The 24,449-nt window shown below is 33.8% G+C and overlaps 1 protein-coding gene across 1 annotated transcript in view; it reads right to left on the reverse strand.

Moving 5' to 3' along the window:
* The window catches only part of CDH9 (cadherin 9), a 234,213-nt gene that overhangs the window by 28,833 nt on the left and 180,931 nt on the right, over window positions 1-24,449 (reverse strand). The window contains exons 4-6 of the mRNA XM_072605477.1: window positions 18,761-19,055; window positions 10,335-10,454; window positions 9,532-9,699 (exon numbers count right to left, since the gene is read on the reverse strand). Of these exons, the coding sequence (XP_072461578.1) occupies window positions 9,532-9,699; window positions 10,335-10,454; window positions 18,761-19,055 (583 nt within the window). The remainder of the gene's footprint in view (window positions 1-9,531; window positions 9,700-10,334; window positions 10,455-18,760; window positions 19,056-24,449) is intronic.

Below are 24,449 nucleotides of genomic sequence, written 5' to 3' on the forward strand. Positions count from 1 at the left end.
AAGTCCCACTTTTACCCGCCGGAGACCGACCACACGGAATTGAACTTCCAATCCTCACATGACATAATTACGAAATTTTTGAAGTAGAATTCTTGTCTGACACACTAATTTTCAGTTGTAAGTGTAACCCAGGGTTTAAGCTCATTTTTAAAAGACTCTCTCATTGCTGGGGAGTGATTACTCACTGCCCAGTACCAACATGAGAAGAAGAAATGCTGAAAGCCTGAAATCTATTAGAGAACTCAGCTCTTCTGGCTTCCACCTTCCAAAGACAAGCACTTCTAAATTCTTTTCAGGGGAGAAATCACTGAAGGGAGATAAAAACTCCAGAGAGAAGCTGACATGTAGAAGACTTGCAACCTCGATCATGTCCCTCTTCAGTTTAGCATGCTAGAATTTAACTGATTTCCCCTTTTATAAGATCATGTACTCTACCTCTCTCATGGTTCAGCTGAGATCTTTCACTCCCAGGAGAGAACTTATTCACTCTGTACTTTGACAGTATAAGCTAGTCTGTATAACTGTTCTTATTCCTGTTTCCTATTGGCTTGAATTTGTGGGTTAATTTGCTATTCACTAAGTGTGACAGTCTTTGTATAATAGGCTTTTGGATGTATTTCATGGAAGTCTTAGTCTCTATTAAGAGATAGCAATCAAAAACACAGCTTGAATCTAAATTATTTCCTCTGAACTAACAATATTTAAGGGACAGAGAGACATAATTCCGAGCCCCCTCTCCATAAAGAGAGCAGGGTGACCAGTGTCATGGCATTGATCATTTTCCCTGCCTGGAAGGAATCAGATTCACCCTTGGAGAAGGGAAGGTGGAGAAAATGTTAACAATATCTATTCACATCTCCCTGCAAGTCAAATCTACTCAGGCACTTGAGGGCATACATAACCTATGTGGGCATCATTAAAACATACACACATGCATCCACACATACACAAACACTCATTCATGTTATTATATACTGGAAATAGCTGCAGCTGCTGTTATAATCAAAATAGTACCAAGCCTGAATTCTAGTCCAGGTTATTCTATTAATTGGTTAAGTGACCTTCGGCTTGTCATTTACTTTCTGTGGATGCCATATATGCATGACTATTAAAGAAATAGAGTATTTTCACAAGGCTATTGTGAAGCTCAACTGAGTTTTCATATAGAAAGCAACAAATGAATTGTAAAGTTAACCACATTTAAGGCATTATGACATAAACTAATTGCTAAATATACTTTGAAACAATTTTGTTCTGTAAGTATATCTAACAATTTTGTTTTTGCAATTTTTGATGAAGGTGATGGTGAAGAAAAAAATGAAAAATCTGTTTAGTCAAACTTTATTTTAATTGACCAAATTGTTCCTTTTCAATAGATATTTGTCATGGTAAAATGGAAAGAGAATTCTTCTTTACAAAATTCTAAAGCTATAATGATTCATGTGGCTAGAGATGTGGGATGTTTCTTAACTCATAATTCACAATCCAGTAAGAACAAAACAAAAACCCTGCTTCAGGAGCCAGTAAACCCAGTTCCAAATCCCACTGACAATACTTTCAACCTGTGTGACTAGTTAAGTTACATAAAGGGGTAAAGTGGATAGTTTTTAAGTGATGGGACCCATTGTCAACTCATATTTTTTAATGTTAATCTTCAGTTCAGCTGTTGCATTCTCTTCTTTCACAACATCATCAAGAGGTATCTTAATTCTTCTTCATGTTTTGCCATCAGAATAGCATCATATGCATATCTGAGATTGTTGCTTTCTCCCAACAACCTTAATTACAGTTTTTGTTTCATTCAGCCTGGCATTTTGCATGATGTATTCTGCATAAAAATTAAATAAATGAGCTAACAATATACAGTTTTGCTCTAGTCCTTCCCAATCTTAAACCAATCAGTTGTTTCATGTTCAGTTCTAACTGTTCCCTCTTGGCCTTCATAGTTCCTCAGGAGACAAGTAATATCATCTGGTACTCTCATCTCTCTGAGGAAATGCCACATTTTTAAATCCTGTATAGTAAATGAAGCAGAAGTATATGTGTGTGTTTCTGTTTATTTGTGTGTGTGTGTGTGTGTTTGAGTTTTTTGTTTATTTGTTTCTGTGCTTCTGGAACTCCTTTGCTTTCTCAACAATCCAGTGAATGTTGGCAATTTAGTCTCGAGTTCCTCTGTCTGTTTGAAAAACAGCCCGTTTTTCTGGTAAGTCTTGGTTCACATAGCTGAAGCTAAACTTACAGAATCTTAAGCATAAACTTCTTGGCATGTGAAATGAGCACAGATATTTGGTAAATTTAACATTTCTTGGCATTTCTCTTCTTTAAGATTAGAACATAAATTGGCCACTGTTGTGTTTTCCAAATTTGCTGATGTATTAATGTAGCACTTTAACAACACATTCTTTGAGAATTTTAAGTAGCTTAACTGAAATTCCCTACCTTTTTTGTAAGTGTTCCTCGATGATTTCCTTACGTACATTATAGAATCCCTAGGTTCATTCAAGTTCACTCCAAATATCCCATTCTGCATGAGCTTCTTTGGGCCCTCATACGAATATATTGCCCCCAAAATCATTTTTCATTTCTTTAGCATATTTTTCATTTACTTCACTGTATCAATATTGTTCCCTTTGTCAAAATAAGCTCCTTTTCAATAGAGATATTTTTACTTTTTGTGTTTCTATCCTGTCCCTAGTTGGAGGTACTTAATAAATTTTTGTTAGGCTGAATTGAATAAAATTTTACTTGGATCAAAGTTGTGGCAAAGGAGGAAGGGGAGGAGGTATGTATTACTGTATGAGAAGCAATCTGAAAGATTGGAATTAGCAATGGACTTTGAGTTAGGAAGTCCTGGGTTCAAACGTCAAATGACTGTGTAATTATAAAAAAGGCATGAAAGCTCTCTGAGCTTCAGTTTCCTAATCTATAAAATGGAATTAGAAATATTTTGAGTATCCATGTAGCAGGCTAATTATGTGCCTCCAAGGGGTCAATATATGTGTAAGCGGCTTGTATTGAGCAAGATCAGATCACCTAATGGGAATAAACTCCACATCCCTTACAACAGGGGTAGGAATAGTTTCTTATCTTATTTTGATTTACTGCATAGTTATCTGAAAAGCTGCTTCTTTAAAACTTGTTAGTCATTTTCTTTCCTAGGTGCTCTTTTATCCACACTACAGTTGCTATGAACTGAATAGTTAAAAGGGGAGTAATTTTGTTAACTTGATTTTCGTCTGACTCCTTGATTCTAAGGATTTCTTGCTCTGTGAGTGTTTATTCTGTTTATTTTTTCTATCATTCTCAGTTTTAGGTAGCACAATACCAGATCCTTGATTCAGAGTTTTAACCAAGGGGATGCTAGAACCTTGATTCCAGGTGACATATTGCAGTCCCTAGCACATCAAGGGAACTCTGAGAAGAGAGATTGCCTAGGATTCAAGCATAATGTGAGTTTTGGACAGGGAACAAGAGCTGTTCTATATAGAAACTCAGCCAAGATATGAATCTAACCCTTTTCCTCTTCCCAGAGACTAAGCTGACATAAAAGCGGAAGTGGATTAAGTCCCATACGTTGGAGAGTAAGTTTATAAATTTGTGATTATATCTATAGATGTAAGTATTCCTTTGAAAAGGTCATCTGACTTTTAGTGACTAAATGCAACTGGAATTCTGAAGATTACCCCTAAACTTAGAGAAACATCGCCAGTGAGGCTGAAGCCAACAGAAAAGAACCTAGGCTCTTCCAGCTTTCTTAAGGGTATCGGAGAGTCTTGGAGCAAGGGTGAAATAATATACTGAGCATTTCAGGCGGTGAGAGCTAAGACAGGCAATATTACTTATATAACACCTTCTAATAACCTTTTAAAAATTGTCTAGTATTATTAAATGTAACTTGAGTACATATGGTTAGCCTTTTGCAGAGATATTTTGCTGAGATTCTTTGAGGAGTATGTTTACCTAAACCACAAAGGGAAAAAAAGTTACAGAAAAGAATTTCAAAGATTTTAAACCATCAAAATTTTATTTGTTTTAAATTTCAATACTTGTCCTATGTCTTTAGGTCACTGTCTAAAACATGTAAGGGAGTGGCAGAAGGCAATGCATATTAGATCACATTGCTATAGGTGGTGTTTTCCTCAGAAACAATCTGTTCAAACCCCTTCATTGTGCAGATGGAAAAACTCAACATGAAGAGGTTAAGTAAAGTTCCCAAAGTGAAATATAGGAATCAGTCTCTGGAATCATACTCTCAGTTCAAACTCAGATTCTATAATTCAAAAATTAGTATTTTTTCCTACCGAGCCACACATTCTCTGGTGTTAGTTATTTTTCCCTGAAATGTGGACAATTTTATTATAACTGGAGAGAGGACTGAAGACTAAGTGTCATATTGCATATGAACCATTTTGACTTTCTCAGGAAAAATTATAAGAATTTCTAATCACATAATCTTGTGATTCTTATTTATAAAGTAGTTGAATCTAATAGATTCAGGGCATTTATTTAATGTACCATGGAACAACTGATTACAAAGAATATTTTTTATAAATTTAATTAATACCATTTATTCGATAATGAATCTACAACACAAGTAAATATTGAAAATATAAATGAAAAAAGGTTTTATCTGCTCTATAAAATGGTTGAATCAGTTCACAATTCCACCAATACTGCATTAAAGTCTCATTTTTGCCACATCCCCTCCAACATTTGTCCTTTATCTTTGCTCTCCTATTAGTCTATCTAATAGGTAAGAGGTAATACCACATAATTGTTTTAATTTGCATTTCTCCAATCAATAGTGTTAAAGTATTTTTATATGGCTATAGATAGCTTTGATTACTTTCATCTGAAAACTGATCACGCATTTCATTATTCATCAATTGGGGAATTGCTCTTACTTTTATAAATTTGACACAGTTCTCTAAAAGCTTGAGAAATGAGGCCTTCATTAGAGAAATTTGTTTCAAATTTTTTTCCACAATTACTATGGTTAATTGTACTTCCCTCTACTCTATCCCCCCATTTATTCTACTCTCTGTCACATTTCACCCTATCCTTCCTCAAAAGTGTTTTGCTTCTGACTACTAGCTACCTCAATCTGCTCTTCCTCCTAACACCACCCTGCCCCACTTCTCTTATACCCTTCTCCTCCTACTTTGCTACAGGGTAAGTGAGATTTCTATACCCAATTGAATGTGTATTTCCTTTTTCAGTCATTTCTGATGAGAGTAAGGTTCACTTACTTCCCCCCAATATACTTTCTTCTCCTCCAATATGAAAGCTTTTACTTTTTTATGTGAGATAATTGACCTCATTCTACTTCTCCCTTTCTCTTTTTCCCTAGCACATTCCTCTATCACCCCTTAATTTTATTTTTTTTTTCGGGTATCGTCTCTTCATATTCAACTCATACCTGTGTCCTCTGCTATCTATACTCCTTCTAAGTATCCAATAATGAAAAAGGTCTCAGAAGTTACAAATATCTTCCCATCTAGGAATGTAAATATCTTAAACTTATTAAGTCCCTTATGATTTCCCTTTCCTTTTTACTTTTTTATGTTTCTCTTGTAAATGAAAGTCAAATTTTCTGTTCAGCTCTGGTCTTTTCATCAAGAATGTTTGAAAGTCCTCTGTCGCACTGAATGTCCATTTCCCCAATGAAGGATTATACTGAGTTTTGCTGGGTAGGTGATTCTTTGTTGTAATGCTAGCTCCTTTGCCCTGTGGAATATCATATTCCAAACCCTATCATCCTTTAATGAAGAAGTTGCTAAATATTGTGTTATGCTTACTGTGTCTCCACAATACTTGATTTTTTTCTTTCTGACTTCTTGCAGTATGTTATCCTTGACTTGAGAATTATGGAAATTGGCTACAATGTTCTTGGCAGTTTAAATTTTGGGATCTCTTTCAAGAGGTGATCAATATATATTTTCAATTTCTATTTTACCTTCCGGTTTTAATAGTATCAGGTAATTTTTCATGATAATTTCCTGAAAGATATTGCCTAGGCTCTTTTTTTGATCATTTGATCAGATTTGTCCTATATATGTGTGTGTGTGTATACATAATTTGGTCAGATTTGTCATATATATCATATATATGTATATATATATATATATCTTTTATATATATTTGATCAGATAGTAATATCTATCTATCCATCCATCCATCTATCTATCTATCTATCTATCTATCTATCTATCTATCTATCTATCTATCTATCTATCTATCTGTCTGTCTGTCTGTCTGTCTGTCTGTCTGTCTGTCTGTTTGTCTGTGTGTCTGTCTGTCTGTCTATCTGTCTATCTGTCCATCTGTCCATCTGTCCGTCTGTCTGTCTGTCTCCTGGATATATTTTCCAGGGCAGTTGATTTTCCAGTGAAATATTTCAGATTGTCTTCTTTTTTTCATTCTTTTTTTTTTTATATCCCATAAAGTCATTAGCTTCTGTGTGCTCTTTTTGAATTTTTTAAGAATTATTTTCTTCAGTGAGTTTTGGCCCTCCTTTTCCATTTGACCAATCATTCTGCTTTGTAAGGTCTTCTTCTCCTCATTGGCTTTTTGAACCTCTTTTACCATTTGACCTAGACTTTTTTTGAAGTGTTACTTTGTTCAGTATGGTTTTTGTCAATGTATGTGTCTCCTTTACTGAGCTCTTAACTTGTTTTTTTGCAATTATTTTACATTACTCTAACTTTTCTTCCCAGTTTTTCCTCTATCTCTCTTACTTGATTTTCAAAATTCTTTTGGAGCTCTTCCATGGCTTGAGATGAGTTCATCTTTTTATTGGAGGTTTTGGATATAGGAGCTTTGACTTTCTTGCCTTCTTCAGAGTGTATGTTTTGATCCTCCTTGTCACCATAGTAACTTTCAATAGTCAGAATCCTCCCCACCATTGTTTGCTCATTTTTCCAGCCTATTAATTGATTTTTAACTGTTGGTTAAGATACGGCTCTGCTTCCAGGGTGAGGGTTCACTTTCTCAAGCTTCAAGGGTTCTGTGCAGTCCTTTTCGAGATACTTCTTGGGATTTATAAATTTTTAGTTATTCGTAGTCTGCATGATCTAAGGAGGATGTTTCCTTCTCTCTTAGTCTGTACTCTAGTCTGTAAGTGACCGCCAGCATTCTTTTCTGACCTGTAATTGTGAAGAGGGTGCTGCCTCCAATGCTGCCACAATCTCTGATGTAAAAGTGCTCCTCCAGACCCTGGACCTGCCACCCAGGTTTGTGACATGGATCAAAATATTGACAAAGCAACACAGTTGCTATTAAAGACTAGAAGATTGTAAGTCCTAACAGAGCCTTCTAACATATAAAGTTTTCAAATTTTGTCTCAGTGAGGAACTGCACGTTTGTTACTACAGATCTTGCCCAATTAATTTTGAGATACATTACCAGAAGGTTGTACATTTAAATACCCTTGGGGAAAGATTTTTTTTGTTATTATTTATTGTGTATTATTATAGTTTTTGTCTCCAGAAAAACACCAATGAAGATGTGAAGAAAATATGTTTCAATCTGAGGCAATAGAATTAGTAACCATACTTTAGGTCTTTTTGTATTATTGAAGAAAACTAATCATTTGTGGGCTGTTTTCAAACTCTTCAGCTAATGAGGCATTAGATAATTTGTATGCACTTAAAAAAGACAAGGTAACAAACATATAGGAGTTATTTTTTGTTATATTTTGCTAATGTTGACAGGCATTCCAAATAATTCAGATCATAAAGTGCACTAGGCAATTTTGAATTTATGCAGTAATGCTTACACAAAAGAATTTTAATATAAATATGTTTTAATTGACAAAGGATTGGCCTTAAAGTCCTGAATTGAAGTCCTCCTTTTGATAAATTCTTGTAGGTGACATTACCATTAGAATGTCACTTAATGCCCCAGGGAACTAGAAAGATTATATTACATACAAGTTCATCATCTGCCTCAATGGGAAGAATTTCTGTACTTGGCATTCCCTACAGGACCAGGGAATCTGCAACCTCAAGACCACATGTGGCCATCTAGGTCCTCAAGTATGGCCCTTTGACAGAATCCAAACTTCACAACACATTTCCTTTCATTTGGTTATTCAGATTCGATCAAAGAGCTACACTTGAGGACGTAGAGGGCAAAATGTAGCTCAAGGATGCAGGTTTCCCCACCCCTACACCAATGAAATCATAGATCTGGACAAACAATAAATATTGGAAAACATATGGAAGAATGAAGATTATAATATCCTATTTCAGTTAACATATGTTAGACAGTGGAAACTATTTTGAGTCATCATAAATCCCTGATCAGATCTGAATTGATGCTTTGTAGTGAAATTTTCTGTTTGTTTTTTCATTCATTGATACAATGGAATCATGAAGGCATCCATTGTTCTTTGTATACTTTAGTGGTGCAGCATTCATTAACATACAATTGTTGTTTTTGTTGTTTTGTTATTATAATGAATTGAGAAGAATTTGTAGTCCTGGTATTAATGATTAAGCACTGGCATAAATGAGTATGTGTTGATTAAACTGACTTGAATTGTGGACCTATTAATAATTCTATCATAATTCAGACTGGCACAGATAAAATAATTAGTATAAATAGTCTATTACTTTTGAAAAGTTGAGCTCAAAGGTTGGGGTAGTGCCAGGGAGAGACTAGAATGATTTGTGTCATTAATCTTGTCCATGCTCTGGTATAATTAATAACACCTTCGAACTACTCCTGAGTCTAAAGACTTCCCATTTACCAATTTGAAATTTAGTAGCATGGTATGGATTGATAAAGAAGACAAGTTGGTAAAATTAGAAGGTATGCTGATGAGCAGCCAGAAAAAAATAAAAGGGATGTGGACTGATCCTCTAGCTAAAAAGAAGGATTTAGGAATTTAGCCAAAATAACTAGAGTACTTTGTCCTCTTATTTCCTTCTACTACTGAACTCAATACTAATAAAATTAAAGTCCTTTTTGTTTGTTTTTATTTGTTAGTAAGGGAACTAAATGAGAATGGCTAGACTTAGGCTAGTCTTAGATTTACTACTTATGTGATCCCAGGAAATTCCTACATGTTTATTAAGTTTAAATTTTCTTCTTCACAAAAAGCGAATGATAATAACATCTACCTCACAGGGTTGTTAGGAGACTCAAACAAGAAAACAGTTGTAAAGTATTTTGCAAATCACATACACATGTGCATATATACATGCATATGTACATGTGCATGTATATGGGTATATTGTATGCATGCATGTGCATATGTGCACAACATGTACACACATGTATCTGAACATATGTGCACATGTACATATGTTGTTATGCATGTTCATATGTGTGTTTATACATACATATACATGCATATGTATACACAAACTGTTGAATAGATATGCACATCTTAGAACTTTTTTCCACTTATGTATTCAAAATGAAATGTTCTCTTTAAAAGCAGTGAATCTACTTATGAAAGTAATGGTGCATCATGAAAATAGTTTTAAAGAAACTGCAAATGTATAAGCTTCAAATATTTCTTACTCTGGGGGAATCTTGGAGGATTGTTGTTGACATCAGTTAAAGTGATATTCACTGTAGTCGTTCCTGATAATCCACCCATCTGTCCTCCCATATCTTTAGCCTGGATGACCACTTGGTACTGCTCCCTGTTTTCTCTGCTCATATCTGGTAATGCTGTTTTTATTATGCCTTTTGGAGAAAGGAGAGAGAAGCCATGCATTTTAATACTAAGGTTTTAAAATGAATTTATGCAAGTTATACTGGGCAGATGTTAATCATAGCAAACCAATAAAACTGAGGTATACAGAAATAAGATTTTCAATCCGTGGACAATTTAATGTAATTGTCAGAATACAGAGCTTTCTAGGCCTGCCACAGCTCAGTGTATGGACTTTGCTAAATCAATTTAATTATCCTTTTGATAACCAACGTTAGGTTTACAGTCAATGCAAATCTTTCAACCAAATGTTCTTGTTTCATTTTAGAAATTGCCACAAGCTTCAAGGTTTGTCTCTTTCTTAGATTGCCCTATGGTACAATTGTTTGCATGAAGCTCTCTCAATCTTTTGGTTTTATAGTTTAAATCCAGACACAAGAAATTATAGCACAGTAGAATAATGTTTTAAAAGTAATATACATTTTTTAAAGAACACACCCCATCCACCTTGGTGATGTGGAAGTATTTTGAGTAATATATCAATTATTTTTTGAACACTATGAACATGCTTTAAATTGTATAAAACATGAAAGATGTAATGAATTCATTTGACATATGCTTCTAAAATTATCACATCAGCAATAATGTTCAAATATTATTTTCTTACCAGATTCTGGGTCCACTGAAAAGTATGGCTGCCCTTGAAGTATGCTGTAAACTATTTTGGCACTATTTCCATAATTGGCATCATCTGCATCTGTTGCCATAACTTGGATAACAGATGTACCTAAAGAAAAATTGTCCCCACAGAAGACACATACATGAAGACATACGAGAATAAGTCAAAATGTGAAATAATGAATTGGAACATCTTTTTTGGTAGTCTGTGATCAATAAACATTAAATCAGGAAATCATGAATTCCTAACACATACTAGCATCTATGGTAATGGAAGTTCTTTTGTAAACTGATAAGAATATGCCCCATCTCCTACTTTCTCTGTTTTTTTTTTATTAATTTAAATTGATTTATATTAATCTGGTTATGCCCATAAGTATATATTGAATAATCATTTTACCACATAGAAGGATGCAATGTGATTTAATTCTACCACACTTTTAATCTTTTTGAAGTACTGTGAAGGGAAAAGATTTTTACTACTGAATACAGTAGATGTGCAATTTTCAGATAATGTGTAGTGATTGCTAATTGGAGAAGAATAGTCAATGCTGAATATCATTCCTATAGCTCTCCTGTTGTTCCTTATTTGTATAAATTTTATCATTCTTTGTAAATAGAAGGGATACAAAAAGAACCATGCTTTTGTTATGACTCAAATAAAGGAGGGCCTAGAAATACAAGTTTTGATACATTTTTTTGTGCTTATGTCTATCATATTTGTGTGACCATAAAATATTTATGTGCATCTCATATGGAAAAAAGGTAGGTATCACAGTGGATGGACTGTTGTGCCTGGAGTCAAGAAGACCTCAATTCAAATCAACACCAGACCCTTAATAGCTATATGAGCCTTGGCAAGTCACTTCACTTCTGTTTGCCACAGTTTCCTCAACTGCAAAATTGGTACATTAATAACATATAGTAAATACTTACTAAATTGTTGTTCTCTTTCTCTTCTCTACACAGACAGGCTGAGAGAAGCAGTGTAGACTGGTAATCAAAGCTTTGGACAAGGAAGCAAAAGGTCTGAGTTTAAATATGACCTCATGATGATTTACGTGTCTGAGGATTAGTCTCCTCACTGGTAAAATGGATATAGAGGCAGTATTAATAGTGAATAGAGATCTGATGATGGAATCACGTGCTATTTCAAATCCTGACTCTTAAAAACACAGGATGTGTGACCCTAAAGGAGCCAATTGAACTATCTGTGATCCTTGTTAGAAGTAGTTTCTCAACTAAATCTTCCTACACTGATTAAACTGGATATTAAGTTTAAAATATGGAGGTAAAAATTATACCTAGATTTCAGGGTAATTGCAAGGATCAAATAAGCCAATGATGGCAAAATGCTTTACAAACATATATTGCCATGTGAATGCTAACATGATACAGTTTCCTAAATATTTTATAGATGGATATTTAACAAAAGTTATTGAGCGTGAGAGAGACAGAGACAGAGACAGACAGACAGAGAGAGAGGCAGAGAGAGAGAGAGAGAGAGAGAGAGAGAGGCAGAAATGTTGATTTTTGTGGATTTAAGAAATCTTTCTATGATTAATAACAAATTTGTGACCATCTATTCTCTGATAAATGCTCCAGCTGTAAGATAACAAATAAATGTTTTTGCCTAAACTACAGGGAAACTGAGGCAGAAAGAGGTGAAAATAATCCTTCCTGCATCAAGACCATGATTCCTTTATGTAATAATAGTAAGCAATTCCATGACTTATATTTCAAACTTTTCCCTAAATCACTTGCTGATATCTCTGTTGAATACATGTGAAAATGTAGGCTGATTGCCTTCCACATAGATACTGTGAATCACCTGAACATAAAACTTATCAAGATTATACCAAACACAGAACATAATTTTAATCATGATACAGATTAAAGTCTGACTTCAATTATTCTCCTACAGGAGTTTTTTAACTTTTTACATTGGCCCCAGTCTGCTTTGCATTCATAAAAGACAACTTCATGTGTAGATGGCACATTTGCTAATGGCTCAGAAATAATATTTTACCAAAACAATTAATACTTTAACATCTTAAAAGTAACACTGCAGGGAGAGGCGGAAGAAAAAGAAGTTAGGAAGAAGCAACTTTGTAGAATAAAAAACTGCAAACCCTTAAGCCAAGTTCAAAACTAAAGAATAAATCATTTAGTTTTCCAGACTGTAAGGGAACAGAAGCCAATGGCCTAAAGAGGGAAGAAAATGATTCCTATTTGGAGGAGAGTAGCAGTGATAGGAAATGGGATAGATAGGAAATATTTTACTGTATTAGAGGAATTTATTTATTAAAGATATGGTGAAAAGTCTTACACTTTGAATATTATTGTGTCATATTCTAGAAGGCCCAGATAAGTTTCTTATATTGCTGATAAAGAAAAAAAAAAAGAAAACCAAATAAAAAAATTCCCAAGCCAAAACTAGCCATGTGACAAAACAGGAAAAGCAAACACTTTGAGTCTTTGTATCTTGTTTACACTGTAGGAAATACTGATTAATTTTGATAAACTGATTATATTCAGAAGATAATGAGAAAATATTTTAAAGGATTTTAGCTTAAACAGTCTTAGGACATTTAATAGAATTTTTTCTATCAAACTTCTCATACAGTCTTTATAAATTTAAAGATATACAGTTTCCTTACTGTTGACAACATTCCATTTGGGGAAATATACCTAACTGAAAATCAAATGGTCTAATCCTTAATTTGAATTGATTATTTTTAAATCTATTTCAAATGATTTGGTCTCAGACAAGTTTCAAGTTATGCTGTGGAAAAATAACTGTTGCCTTTTACATAGAAAATATAATGTTAAATTGACTGTGACTTCATATGCTAAATAGGGGAAACCTTGTCAAAGATTATGTTGGAGAACAAGAATATGCCTGTAGACTATATTATCTATACTTCTCTTTGTATAGTTTACTCAGTTCATTTCAATGAACAGTCATTATGAGTCCACTCTGTAGCAAAAACTGTTGCTGGGTCCTGGGGGAAACAAAAAGATAAATATATTATCTTTGCCATTCGAGGACCCTAGATAAATCCAATTATTAAGTAATGTCATAATTTTGCCCTATTATATTTTACTCAAAGGCCAAAAAGGAAATACTACGTAATAGTTTACAAATTTTTATAGAAATTCATTTATGATTCAGAGAGTAGGCTTGCAACAACATTCAGGTTTTTGATCTAAGAATAATTTTTGCCCAGCTTTAGAAGAAAATATAAGAAAAGTAGAAAAGCTAATATGGCATTTACATGTATGGCAATATTATCATACTTACAATTAGCATATATGTTAGTGGGGGGAGAGAGGGAAATATTATCCAAGTTTAATTAAACCTATGTAGCCTTTGATAAGAAATACTAAAAATAAAAAGATATTGCATTGTAAAATATATAGTCTTACAATTATCTTCAGAGATTAATTATACATAACAGAAACTGAATGACTAATATAATTGGAAATCCAATGAATTTTATTATTTTATTGTAGGTGGCTATATCAGTTAAAATGTGTTCTTGTGTATTAAAAAAACCACAAAAACTACTACTACTATTGTTACTGTTGCAGCTGCTGCTGCTACTACTACTACTACTACTACTACTACTGTTCCTCCACCTTCTCCTCCTCCTCCTCCTCCTATTAGTACTGCTATTACTACTACTACTACTACTACCACCACCACTACTACTACTGATTCTACTACAGCTAACAGAGAAGCAGCCTGAAAGTACAGCAATGAATTTGGTTTTAATATCATAGCTAAAGTGTAGCATATTTAGATGTGTAGCATACCTCCCATAACACTACTGGTTCACACTCTGTATGAACACCGTATGCTCATTGACCTATGGAGCTTGTTTTTGGTGATATTAGCTCATGGGATAATGACAGCAAAATTTAAATATTTCTCATATTTTTAATGAAGTCATCTATTTGTAAGGAAGGAACTTACAAAGATAACCTTTAAGTAGGAGGTTTAAAATTCTTTAACATATAAATGTTCAAGAAAATAAATATCTGTGAACTATATGATGATAGATATAGATACAGAAGGAACCTTAGTGGTAAAGTAATTTAGGACCCTCATTTTGCATGTAAGAAAATTGAAACCTATAGAATATTTAATCAATGCTTTGATTCATTGATTGATAGAGGCCCTGCTAGTGAATGGAAGAAAAGGAATTTAACCACAGGTCCTCTGTCTCTTAAACTAACATTTTTTCAACAGAATAAAAATTTTCTGTGCGATTGTGAGATAGTCACTCCATTTCTCTGGGTGTGAATCATCTCATATTTAAGGTAAAGGATTTAGACTGGGTGACATATAAGGGTCTTTTCGTACAAAATTATGTTCTTGATTATAAAAAGCAAGAGAAAGAAGGAACTTCTCCTAGGTAAGGATTAAAATTCAACCAAGTTATATAATACATACAGTACCAATAAGGTGGAAAGAGTAAAGAAAGGGAATATACATAGCAAAAAATCAATCTTTCATTTCACATGGCATTATAAAACTCACTACTGCTTATTTTCAGCCTGTTGATTTCACACGGAATTACAAGTAATTAGGGCAAAAAAATTTTAGTGTGCTATCATAGTACTCTCACTAATGCAAATGAAAGCATCATATACTTAAACCAGTGTAGCCAACTTTACAAATGTATTGATTATTATGGGTAATAGTGTTTGAAAGCTTATAAATGCATCACTTTATATTGCTATTAAAAAAAACCATTTAATAAGACCATCCAGATGTAAGACAGGAAGGAAAATAAGAAAAATAAAATTTGTTATGAATCCAATGAATTCTTCTATCTTTCCTGTTGAGAAGACATACATAGTTCTCAGCTTAGAAATCTTTTCTAGTGTAGCCAAAAGGAGAAAAAGTCAGTCTACTAGATGGCATTTTCCCTTGTTTTCTTCTAGAAACTATTATGTTTATCCAAAAAAAATGAAGGCGAATGGTGAAATTTGGTCATCTCTATTACTTGGTGTTTAAAGCAAACATTTTTAGAGCTCTTACTATGTTCCAGGCCCTGGGCTAAATATTTTACATTGATTGTCTTATTTGAGTCTTACAACAACCGAGAGAGGTAGGAGTTACTATTATAATTTCCATTTACAGAAGAAGAAACTGAGACAAACACAAGTTAAATTACTTGCCCAGAGTGACACAAGCAATTGATCCGTTTTACCAGGTAAATTCATTTGGATTATAAATTGATCAAAGCAATAAATAATCAATACAAAAGCCAGTCAAAGTCTAGACATAAAAACAGAATATGAGCACAATCAGAAAACAGCGTAACTGTATGAGTGTTAAGCATCAATTTCACTCCTGGTTAAAACTCGGTGTTGGAAGAGACTTTAGTCATTTGACCCTGGATCTACCAATAATTCCAAGGTAGCAGTCAACATTCAAAGAAGATTCTTGTTTTACAAAGCACATTCTTCAAAACAATCCTGTGAAGTGGCATCACAAGGGTTATTATTTATCCTCATTTTACAGATGAATAAATAGGCTCAGGTTGTTTTATTGTCTATTGCTTCTCAGCTCTTAAATGTATCAGAATTCAAATCTAGGTCTTAGGACTACAGGCTCAACACCCTTCCTATGTTATTGTTGTTGTTGTTAACCAGGATTGTGAGTTCATTGGTGTAAGGACCTCAAAATCAGGAAAACTCTTTGTCTATATTGGTCCCCAGTTTGCAAGTTAATGTCTTAAGAGAATTTCCTACAATACTGAGATGTAATCTTCAGTATAGGCATATGGTTGCTCACTTATTGAATGTTCTCACAGTAATCAACATCAAACTTTCAATCAGACCTCAAAAGGAAAGCTATACAGATCATTAATTTCGTGAAAATCAATTGTTAATTACACATGACTTTCTTTTTCATATAGATGGGGATTTTGAAAGTGGGAGGTCATTTACACAGGTAGATATCTTAGCCTTCACAAGGATATCTGCCTACACAAGCAAACTTATGCCCCACGGAAACACCTCTTTGAAAAGTTCTCTCTACTTTGCCCTAATATCTATGCAACTCTATTTGATATAACAGGAGAAGGCTTTGAGCAAAAACAAGAAGAAGGGTTTCATAACTAAAATGACTGATTTACAGAAAACTAATATAAGAACCTCTATTCCGACCACTTGAAATGTTGTGTGCCTTTGGTTAATAACATTTAAAAATATCCCACAACTAGACATTAGAAACTTAGGGATAGTTTGAATTAAGGTGAATTATAATGTACTAAAATTCTTAAGGGGAAGTTTGGCATAATGGATGGAAACTTTGACATAGTGTCTGATTGATCTCATGGTTAATATCTGTCCCTGACACATAATAGTTGTGTGAACCTAGGTAAGCCAGTTAAGCCTTCAACCATCATATAGGGTTGCAACATATGTTATTAGAAGTGCTGAAAGAATGGCAAGTGGAAAAGGTTTGAGAAGCCCTGTAATTAGAGATTCTTAAGACTTTAAATCTCAGAGCAGTAACTGTTCTTTCTTGGTTAAGGGAGATTCTTCACAGTGCATTCCTTGTCCTAATGAAATCATGGGTCCAAATACCACACTATGCTAACCATAATGATAATGTGATGATGATGATGACAGCAATAATACTGAATGAGGAGGAGGAGGATCCTTTTATTAGAGAGTGGCCATGGAAGAAAGAATAAGTGATGAAAATGACATATTTAACAAGAGAATTGAAACAACAATACAGTTTTGAAAAATTTAGAGGGAGACTCTTGGAAGGGTTGGGCCACTCCTTAGCAAGTCATAGAAGGTAATCTTATATAAGCTGCCTCTGAATTTAAGGGGAGGTGGCTCACAAAAAAGAAGGAATTGCATAGCATTTGACTGGAAATATGTTTACTTTGTTTTTAACAAAAGACAAAGCAATTATTTTCCTTTTTTTCAGGAAAAATAATATAGCCTCAAACAATGAGTTTAAGCACTTTCAAGACATCTTTTAACTTCAAATATCTCTCAGTATACAAGTGAAATATAATTGCTATTTAAATGACTGATCCCACTCAGAATCAGTGAATTATCAAGTGAAGCAACTTAAAAGGGATAGTGTCGACTATTATAGCATCTAGGACTCTTTTGTAATTGTTCAGATGTGCCACACATATTATTTTCTGTCAATTTAAAATGCTATGGTGCAATTGATTAGGACTCTTGTCCTTGGTCTTATTGTGATATTGGAGAATTTCACCATCATACCATAGATAAAGCATATATTAATTTTATCCTTTTACTTTAAAATGAGATTTTTGTCCTCCAAACTGTTTTTTAGCCTATCCTAACTTTAGAATCTTGCAATTCATTTTCCACTCCAGAGCTAAGAGTAAAACAGTTTACTTTACAGGGTACTGTGAGAATTAAAGGAAACAAAAGCATATACATGTATATTTGAATGTACAAAGTACCATACAAACATAATGTACTGTAACATAAAAGGCTGTGCAATTATTTTTCCTCAAATTTCTAGGATTTTATGTTTTTTCATCCATTTCATCTAGACTATATATATATATATATATATATATATATATATATATATATATATATATATATATATATATATGTATATACATATATGTGTGTGTGTGTGTGTGTGTGTGTGTGTGTGCTAAAGCAATATGGTTATTCTGACAGGGAAGAACCTGGTTTTTGGTATCTCTGCATTTGATACATGCAAAATATAATGATAATTTTAACCTTTTTCCATCCTCTCTCTCTCTCTGTCTCTCGTCTCTCTGTCTCTCTCTCTTTCTCTCTGTCTCTGTCTCTCTCTCTACCTCTCTCTCTTCCTCTTCCTCTCCACACACAAGTACACACATGCACACACATATCTATATCTATCTTACTATGTGTTTGATACTATACTAACCATTTCATAGTTATTATCTCATTTTATCCTCACACCAAACCTGGCCTTAAAGATAGGTGGTATGATTATTATCCCTCTTTTACAGATGAGGAAATTGAGGCAGGTAGCAATTAATTGACTTGCACAAGGTCATACATCTGTTAAGTGTTTAAGACAGGTCATTTAGACTTCAGTCCAGCTCTCTATCCACTGTGTCACCATGTTTCCTCTTCACTGAGATTGCCAGATTTAATCACAGTTATTCTCTCTTCCCTGTTGATTTGTTTCAACAAACATCGTAAGTGTCAGTTGCCTTGTGCGGGGCAAATAAGAACACAACATTTAGGGAAAGTTGAATTTAAACAAATAAGAAATCAAACAGCTGCCAAATCATTTAATGTCTATTTCTTATTATAAACAGTGATCACATATGCCATCAATTATGATTGCCCTAGCCAAAGAATATTAAATTATGTATGAGAATATTTTATACCTACCAACTCCAGACATTTCTGGAACACTGGCAGTATATAAGTCCTTTGTAAATTTTGGTTCATTGTCATTGATATCATGAATTTTAATGATGAATTCAGATTCAGGCTCCACTTGTCTTCCAGTCTTTCTGTCTATAGCCTTGGCACGTAGCACATACAAGGATTTTTCTTCTCTGTCTAATTTCTTTGCAGCATGAATATCTCCTGTATTTTCATCTATAATGAACAGACTGCCAGCCCCATCTCCTGTTAATATGTATTTTAAATTTCCATCTCCTTTATCTTGATCAGTGTGTAGCTTCAAGGAAGCAGAGAAAGAAAAAAATATCTATAAATATATCTATTGTTATTACAGACCAAATCATTCAGCATGCATGAATGTCTGTTCAAATCTTAACTCTCATTGGAGTCAGAAATGGTTATCTTCTTTCTGTCTTATGGTTGAGAAAAATCACAAATTTCAGACTCTGTCACACTCAAAAATCACTAAACAAATGGTTAATGCCGATAAGAAAGTAGCATTAAAATAAAATGACAGTAAACATGAGATATCTTTTAAGTCAATTCAAAATCCCCCAAACTCTTTTAAATAAAGATTAGAAAGGTCTGTTGCTCTATTACTTTACAAATGGATAGATCACAGAAAGACAGACATTTTGCTTCTGTATGTAAAATGGTCATACTTTTAAAGAAGCAACGAACAGCTTTAAGAACTTTCTTCAATATTTATAGTTTTTATGTAGCTATCAAAATAGTTATAACTTATGTTTTTAATTATGGTTCCCCATGTTATTATTTGCCTTTGCCTAAAATAATAAATTCAATATGATTCTTATTTTTCTTTGACATTATTAGGTTATTTCTATACATAACGATGGTATCTTCCTCCATTATCACACATTGACATGTATGTTTCAGTATACATGTTATTTTTTACTACTCACCATTTAAAAAATTATTAATATGTGATAAGCTTCTTCCATGGGTTAATAACCTGCTATGGTGATAACAATAACAACAAAAACATCTGTTCAATTAAGTGTGTTGGTTTAATAGATCATCATGATTTGGAGTAGGAATTATAAAGTTTACAAGATTCTATATCTATTCTGAACAGACATAGTGCCTTTCTGAGGGTTACCAGGAATATCCTAGAAAAAAATCTCCATTTTGTGGTGTGTTATAGATCTCTTTAGCAATTTGGTGAATTTTAGGGATCATTTGGAAAGATACAAATTGTTGAAAAACATGGACTATCTCATATATTCAATAAGTGAATTTCAGCTGCTACAGACTATTTTGAGGGCAATTTCTCTAAGCTCATTTGCAAAAAAAAAATTATTAATTTATGATGACTGATCAAAACAAAACTTACACTGAACCCTGTATATATTGCCGTCAAGTTATTTATGTAAGGTGTGATAATAATCTAATTAAATGATTTATTTTCTTAAACCAAATATGGAAATATTATATCTAAGTGATAGTTTTTGTTGTTGTTGCCCTTCAAATGTTGGAGAATTACAAATTTATTTCAATAATACTTCCATTAATTGAAATACTTTTATCACTTATAGTTCAGGATTTCCTTCAGAGTCAGTTAAGAAGCCATTCAAGACAATCAGTCATATAATATTTTTTGTTGTTGTTCAATCTGATCCAGCTCTTTGTGATCCCATTCGAGGTTTCCATGAAAAAATACTGGAGTGCTCTGCCATTTCCTTATCCAAATCATGTTATAGATGAAGGAACTGAGGCAAAAAGGGTTAGGGGACTTGCCTAGGGTCATATATCTAGTAAGTTTCTGAAGCCAAACATGAATTCACAAAGATATCTTCCTGATTCCAGATCCAGCATTCTATCCACTATGTCACCTACCTGCCCTACAATATTATTCATATACTTTTATGTTTTGGAAAAACTATGAAATTATAGCAACTGTATTCCCATTAACTCTAAATGACTTTTAGCTTTTTCCAAAAATCAAAGTCAGTGTTAAAGAACTAAATTTCTGACACCATTGGTGATATCCAAAATAATATGACATAGGTTCTTAAACTATCAAAGAAGAATTAAAAACAAATCTCTTTAAAGTGGGACCCATTATCAGAATAAATGTGCTACCTCATTAAGTGACTGTCATGTCAAAGAAGTCATTAAATATGCTGTAAAATTTCTGGAATTTAAGAAATGATGATAATATAATGACACTGAATAAAATAATAGATTTGCTCCATAATTTGCATCATAATATTTTGGAAATATTTTTCTGTATATAGGATTCCTTATCTTTTTTCTTTCCCCATTTCTACAATTCATCTTTCACAAAATTTGTTGATATGTGCAGAAGATAAATACACATCCCCACCCTGAGAAAAAACATATTTTTGATGAAGCAATATGACATAGCCATGCATATGGTAAAAGACAGCTTATTTTTGTTTATGTTTGTTGTCTCTTCCATTATATTGTGAGCTCCTTGAAGGCAGATAATTTCTTTTGCATTTTTATGTCCCCATCACTCATCACAGTTCCAGGAACACAATGGATGCTTCTCAAACATTTTTTTGAATTGTATCATCAAAAGAATGCTAGATTTGAATGAGAGCATCTCAGTTGAAATATAGGTTTTGTTATTTATTTCTTATGTGTCCTTAAAAAAGCTTCCCCACCCAGTTCTTAGTTTCTATTTTGTCCTGTTAAAAGAGGGAGTTGAATTGGATAATGTATTAAATACTTCTGAGACATAAATCTATGAATATTTTTGTATGCATTATCCTAAATTACTTGTTAGGCACAGTGTAATTATCAGATTATTACTATTGTTAATTCATAGTATGCAAATAATATAGGCAAAAGGTTTCTAATTTCAAAAATACTCCATTTGAGGTGTGAGTGTGTGTGTGTTTGTGTGTGGGTGTGGGTGTGTGTGTGTGAGGGGTATTTCTAAGTCAGATTTATATAATAACAGAACCATGACATTTCACAGTTGGAAAGGATTGTCTATTTAACCCTATGTATGAACAAGAAACTATCATTTGTCATATTTAGTATTGAATACCAAATTGCTATTGTTTGTCCTTTTTCAAAGATGACCAATGACATCATGAGTGATGTTCTGATTTGCATATCAAGTAGATTTAAGTGAAGCAGAGTTGCATAAATTCATTAGTCATATTTTCTCTTCTAGAGTTATCAACTCTAGTGACAAGAGAAAGTGAGCATGACTGGTGACGGTCCAGAATGAAGCAGATTATCTTGGTGTCTTCAATTTCTGACCAAACTCTATGCACTCCATAGTACCTGCTTCCACCACTCTCATGGCCATTGGACTAATTCTTCTTATCCACCCATTCCACCTAGGAAAGAATTCATATGTTTGGTACAGAAATCTTCATAACTCACCAACAGCTTTGAGGCCAGTGGGTACCTTCAACCTAGTTTAGCCCATCTATGGAGACGGTTTACTTGAGTGTGGTTGCTGCTCATGCTACAGTTTCTTGGAGCCACAGATGAGAGTTGGGTAAATAAAGTGGACTCCAAAGGTGGATTAATGGCCCTGAAAAATGTTCATTAAATCCTCATACCCGAGATGCTTGTCCTGCTGAACATCCCACATCCCCATCCAAAATAATGTAGAAGACCCAGAGAGATGGCTTAAATCAATTCATTAATTAAAATAGTAAGCTATGAGCAAACAACTCTTTGATAAATGGAAGAGGAATAAAGTACTTTGATCATTGTATAAAGGCAGATGATGGCATCCAAGAAATATTTTGTTGTTTTTTCAAAGAATCAGACATTCATCTAGGCCTATGTATGAAAGAGTAAGACAATTTGGAATTGCTCATTGCACTAGTAGATTAATTCAGTTATATATGATTCCTAGTGAAGTCCCTGTGAATGAATCACCTTTTTTGGGGGGGGGGGGGAATAGAGAAAGGAGGGAGAAGAAGTGGGAAAAATATGGCTAGTGAAAGATGAAGTGACTGAGGAAACAAAGATTCTAGCTTCTGAGCATTTCAATTTATTAAGAAATGCACACCAATTGCTCAATAAACCAGGACCAGGTCCCCACAGCTTTAGCAATACATCAAAAATACAGGGAAGACAGATTATTATCCATTAAAAACAATTAGTCCATAAGATTAATTGAAAGAAAAAAATCAACCAGAATTTAATACTTTCTAATTGGGGGAAAGACCAAGCACATCCAAAATTGGGAGGGGAAGAATGAGCAGGTGCAATTCCTTGAAATCAGAAAAAATGAGGTCCCACTCCCCCCAAGTGTCCATATTCATTTAAAGGAACATGAAAATAATAACTGATTGGCCAATGGGGTACCAGTTTTCAGAGAAAACATTTGGATTGCTTGAGAATTATAATTGTAGGAAATCTAGTTACATCATTCTTTGAATCTGACTAGGTTTCTGGTCAAGATAACCTATGTGTAGAGTTAAGAATTTATAAGCAGCAGATAGAGGTGGTAAAGCCTCCAAACCACATAGGATATGTTGAAACAATGCAATAAGATTTTCTCACAATTAAATAAAATTTTCTCACAAGACATAAATTTAAATAAAACCATAATTGAATAGAAAGGTAGCTGAGTTCGCATCCAGAATTGAGCCACAATATGGATTCAGTATGGTTCACTCAGTTGCTTCTCCCAGTCGATTTCTAATCCCCTGGCTTACAATCGATATACTTAGAAGCTCAAATCTTTGTTTCCTTGGCCATTTCATCTTTTACTCTTCACAACAGAGTTTTGCTCTTTCTCTTCCTCTCTACATGTCTCTGTCTTTGCCTCTCTGTCTCTCTATGTGTGTGTCCCTCTGTCTCTGTCTCTGTCTGTCTGTCTGTCTCTCCCTCTCTCTCCACACACACACACACAAACACACACCCCTTTATCTTCTTGCTCCTCAAGTGAATGTGTGAGTCCAAGAGATCTGAAAGTTCCATAATAGGTGCTATCAGTGATTAAAATTGTATCAGAGTTCATTGACCCTGGTAGCATTAGCCTCAGGACTCAGGAAACAACCCAGTAGTAACCTCAGAGTAGATAGGAGAGTAGATAGAGGAGGAGGTCAGCAGAGAGCTATACCTAAGAGGAACTCTATAATGAATCTACAAAGAGAGAAAAGGAATTTCTGTTAACCCAGGAATTGGAAGTTGACACTTTGGCCACACTTATTCTCTACATGTTCCTCACTATTAATATACTTTCAAGTTTGAGCCCATTCTCCTCAGGTTCATTATGTTTTCAAGGCTAAAGAATGTCCCTTCCTTTTCTTTTCTAGTTGCTATTCTTGCTATAATTTCTCAGTTAAAAAAATCTTTTCTTAAAGTTACTTGAAGCTATATGTATAATAAATGGTAAGCATATCAGGAGGTCTCATGAGTGACAATCTTAGAATTATGGGAGAGCTGGGTGACATAGAAGATGGAAGTTGTTCTCAAAATCAGGAAGATAAGTTAAAATTCTCTGTTTCATCTTTCTTGTCCATAAAGCAGGGCTAATAACACTTCCCTCCCAGGGTTCTTGTGAGAATAAATGAAATATTTGTAGAGCACTTTAACAAATTTTAAATTGCTACATAAGAGATAGAAAAGAACAACAATATCAAGATCCAGTCTTCAGGGTTACCTGGGTTAGGAAGATAATAAGTAGCAATTGAATTTGTGGGAACCC

Source organism: Notamacropus eugenii, chromosome 4, assembly GCF_028372415.1.
Source record: "Notamacropus eugenii isolate mMacEug1 chromosome 4, mMacEug1.pri_v2, whole genome shotgun sequence".
Lineage (NCBI taxonomy): Eukaryota > Metazoa > Chordata > Mammalia > Diprotodontia > Macropodidae > Notamacropus > Notamacropus eugenii.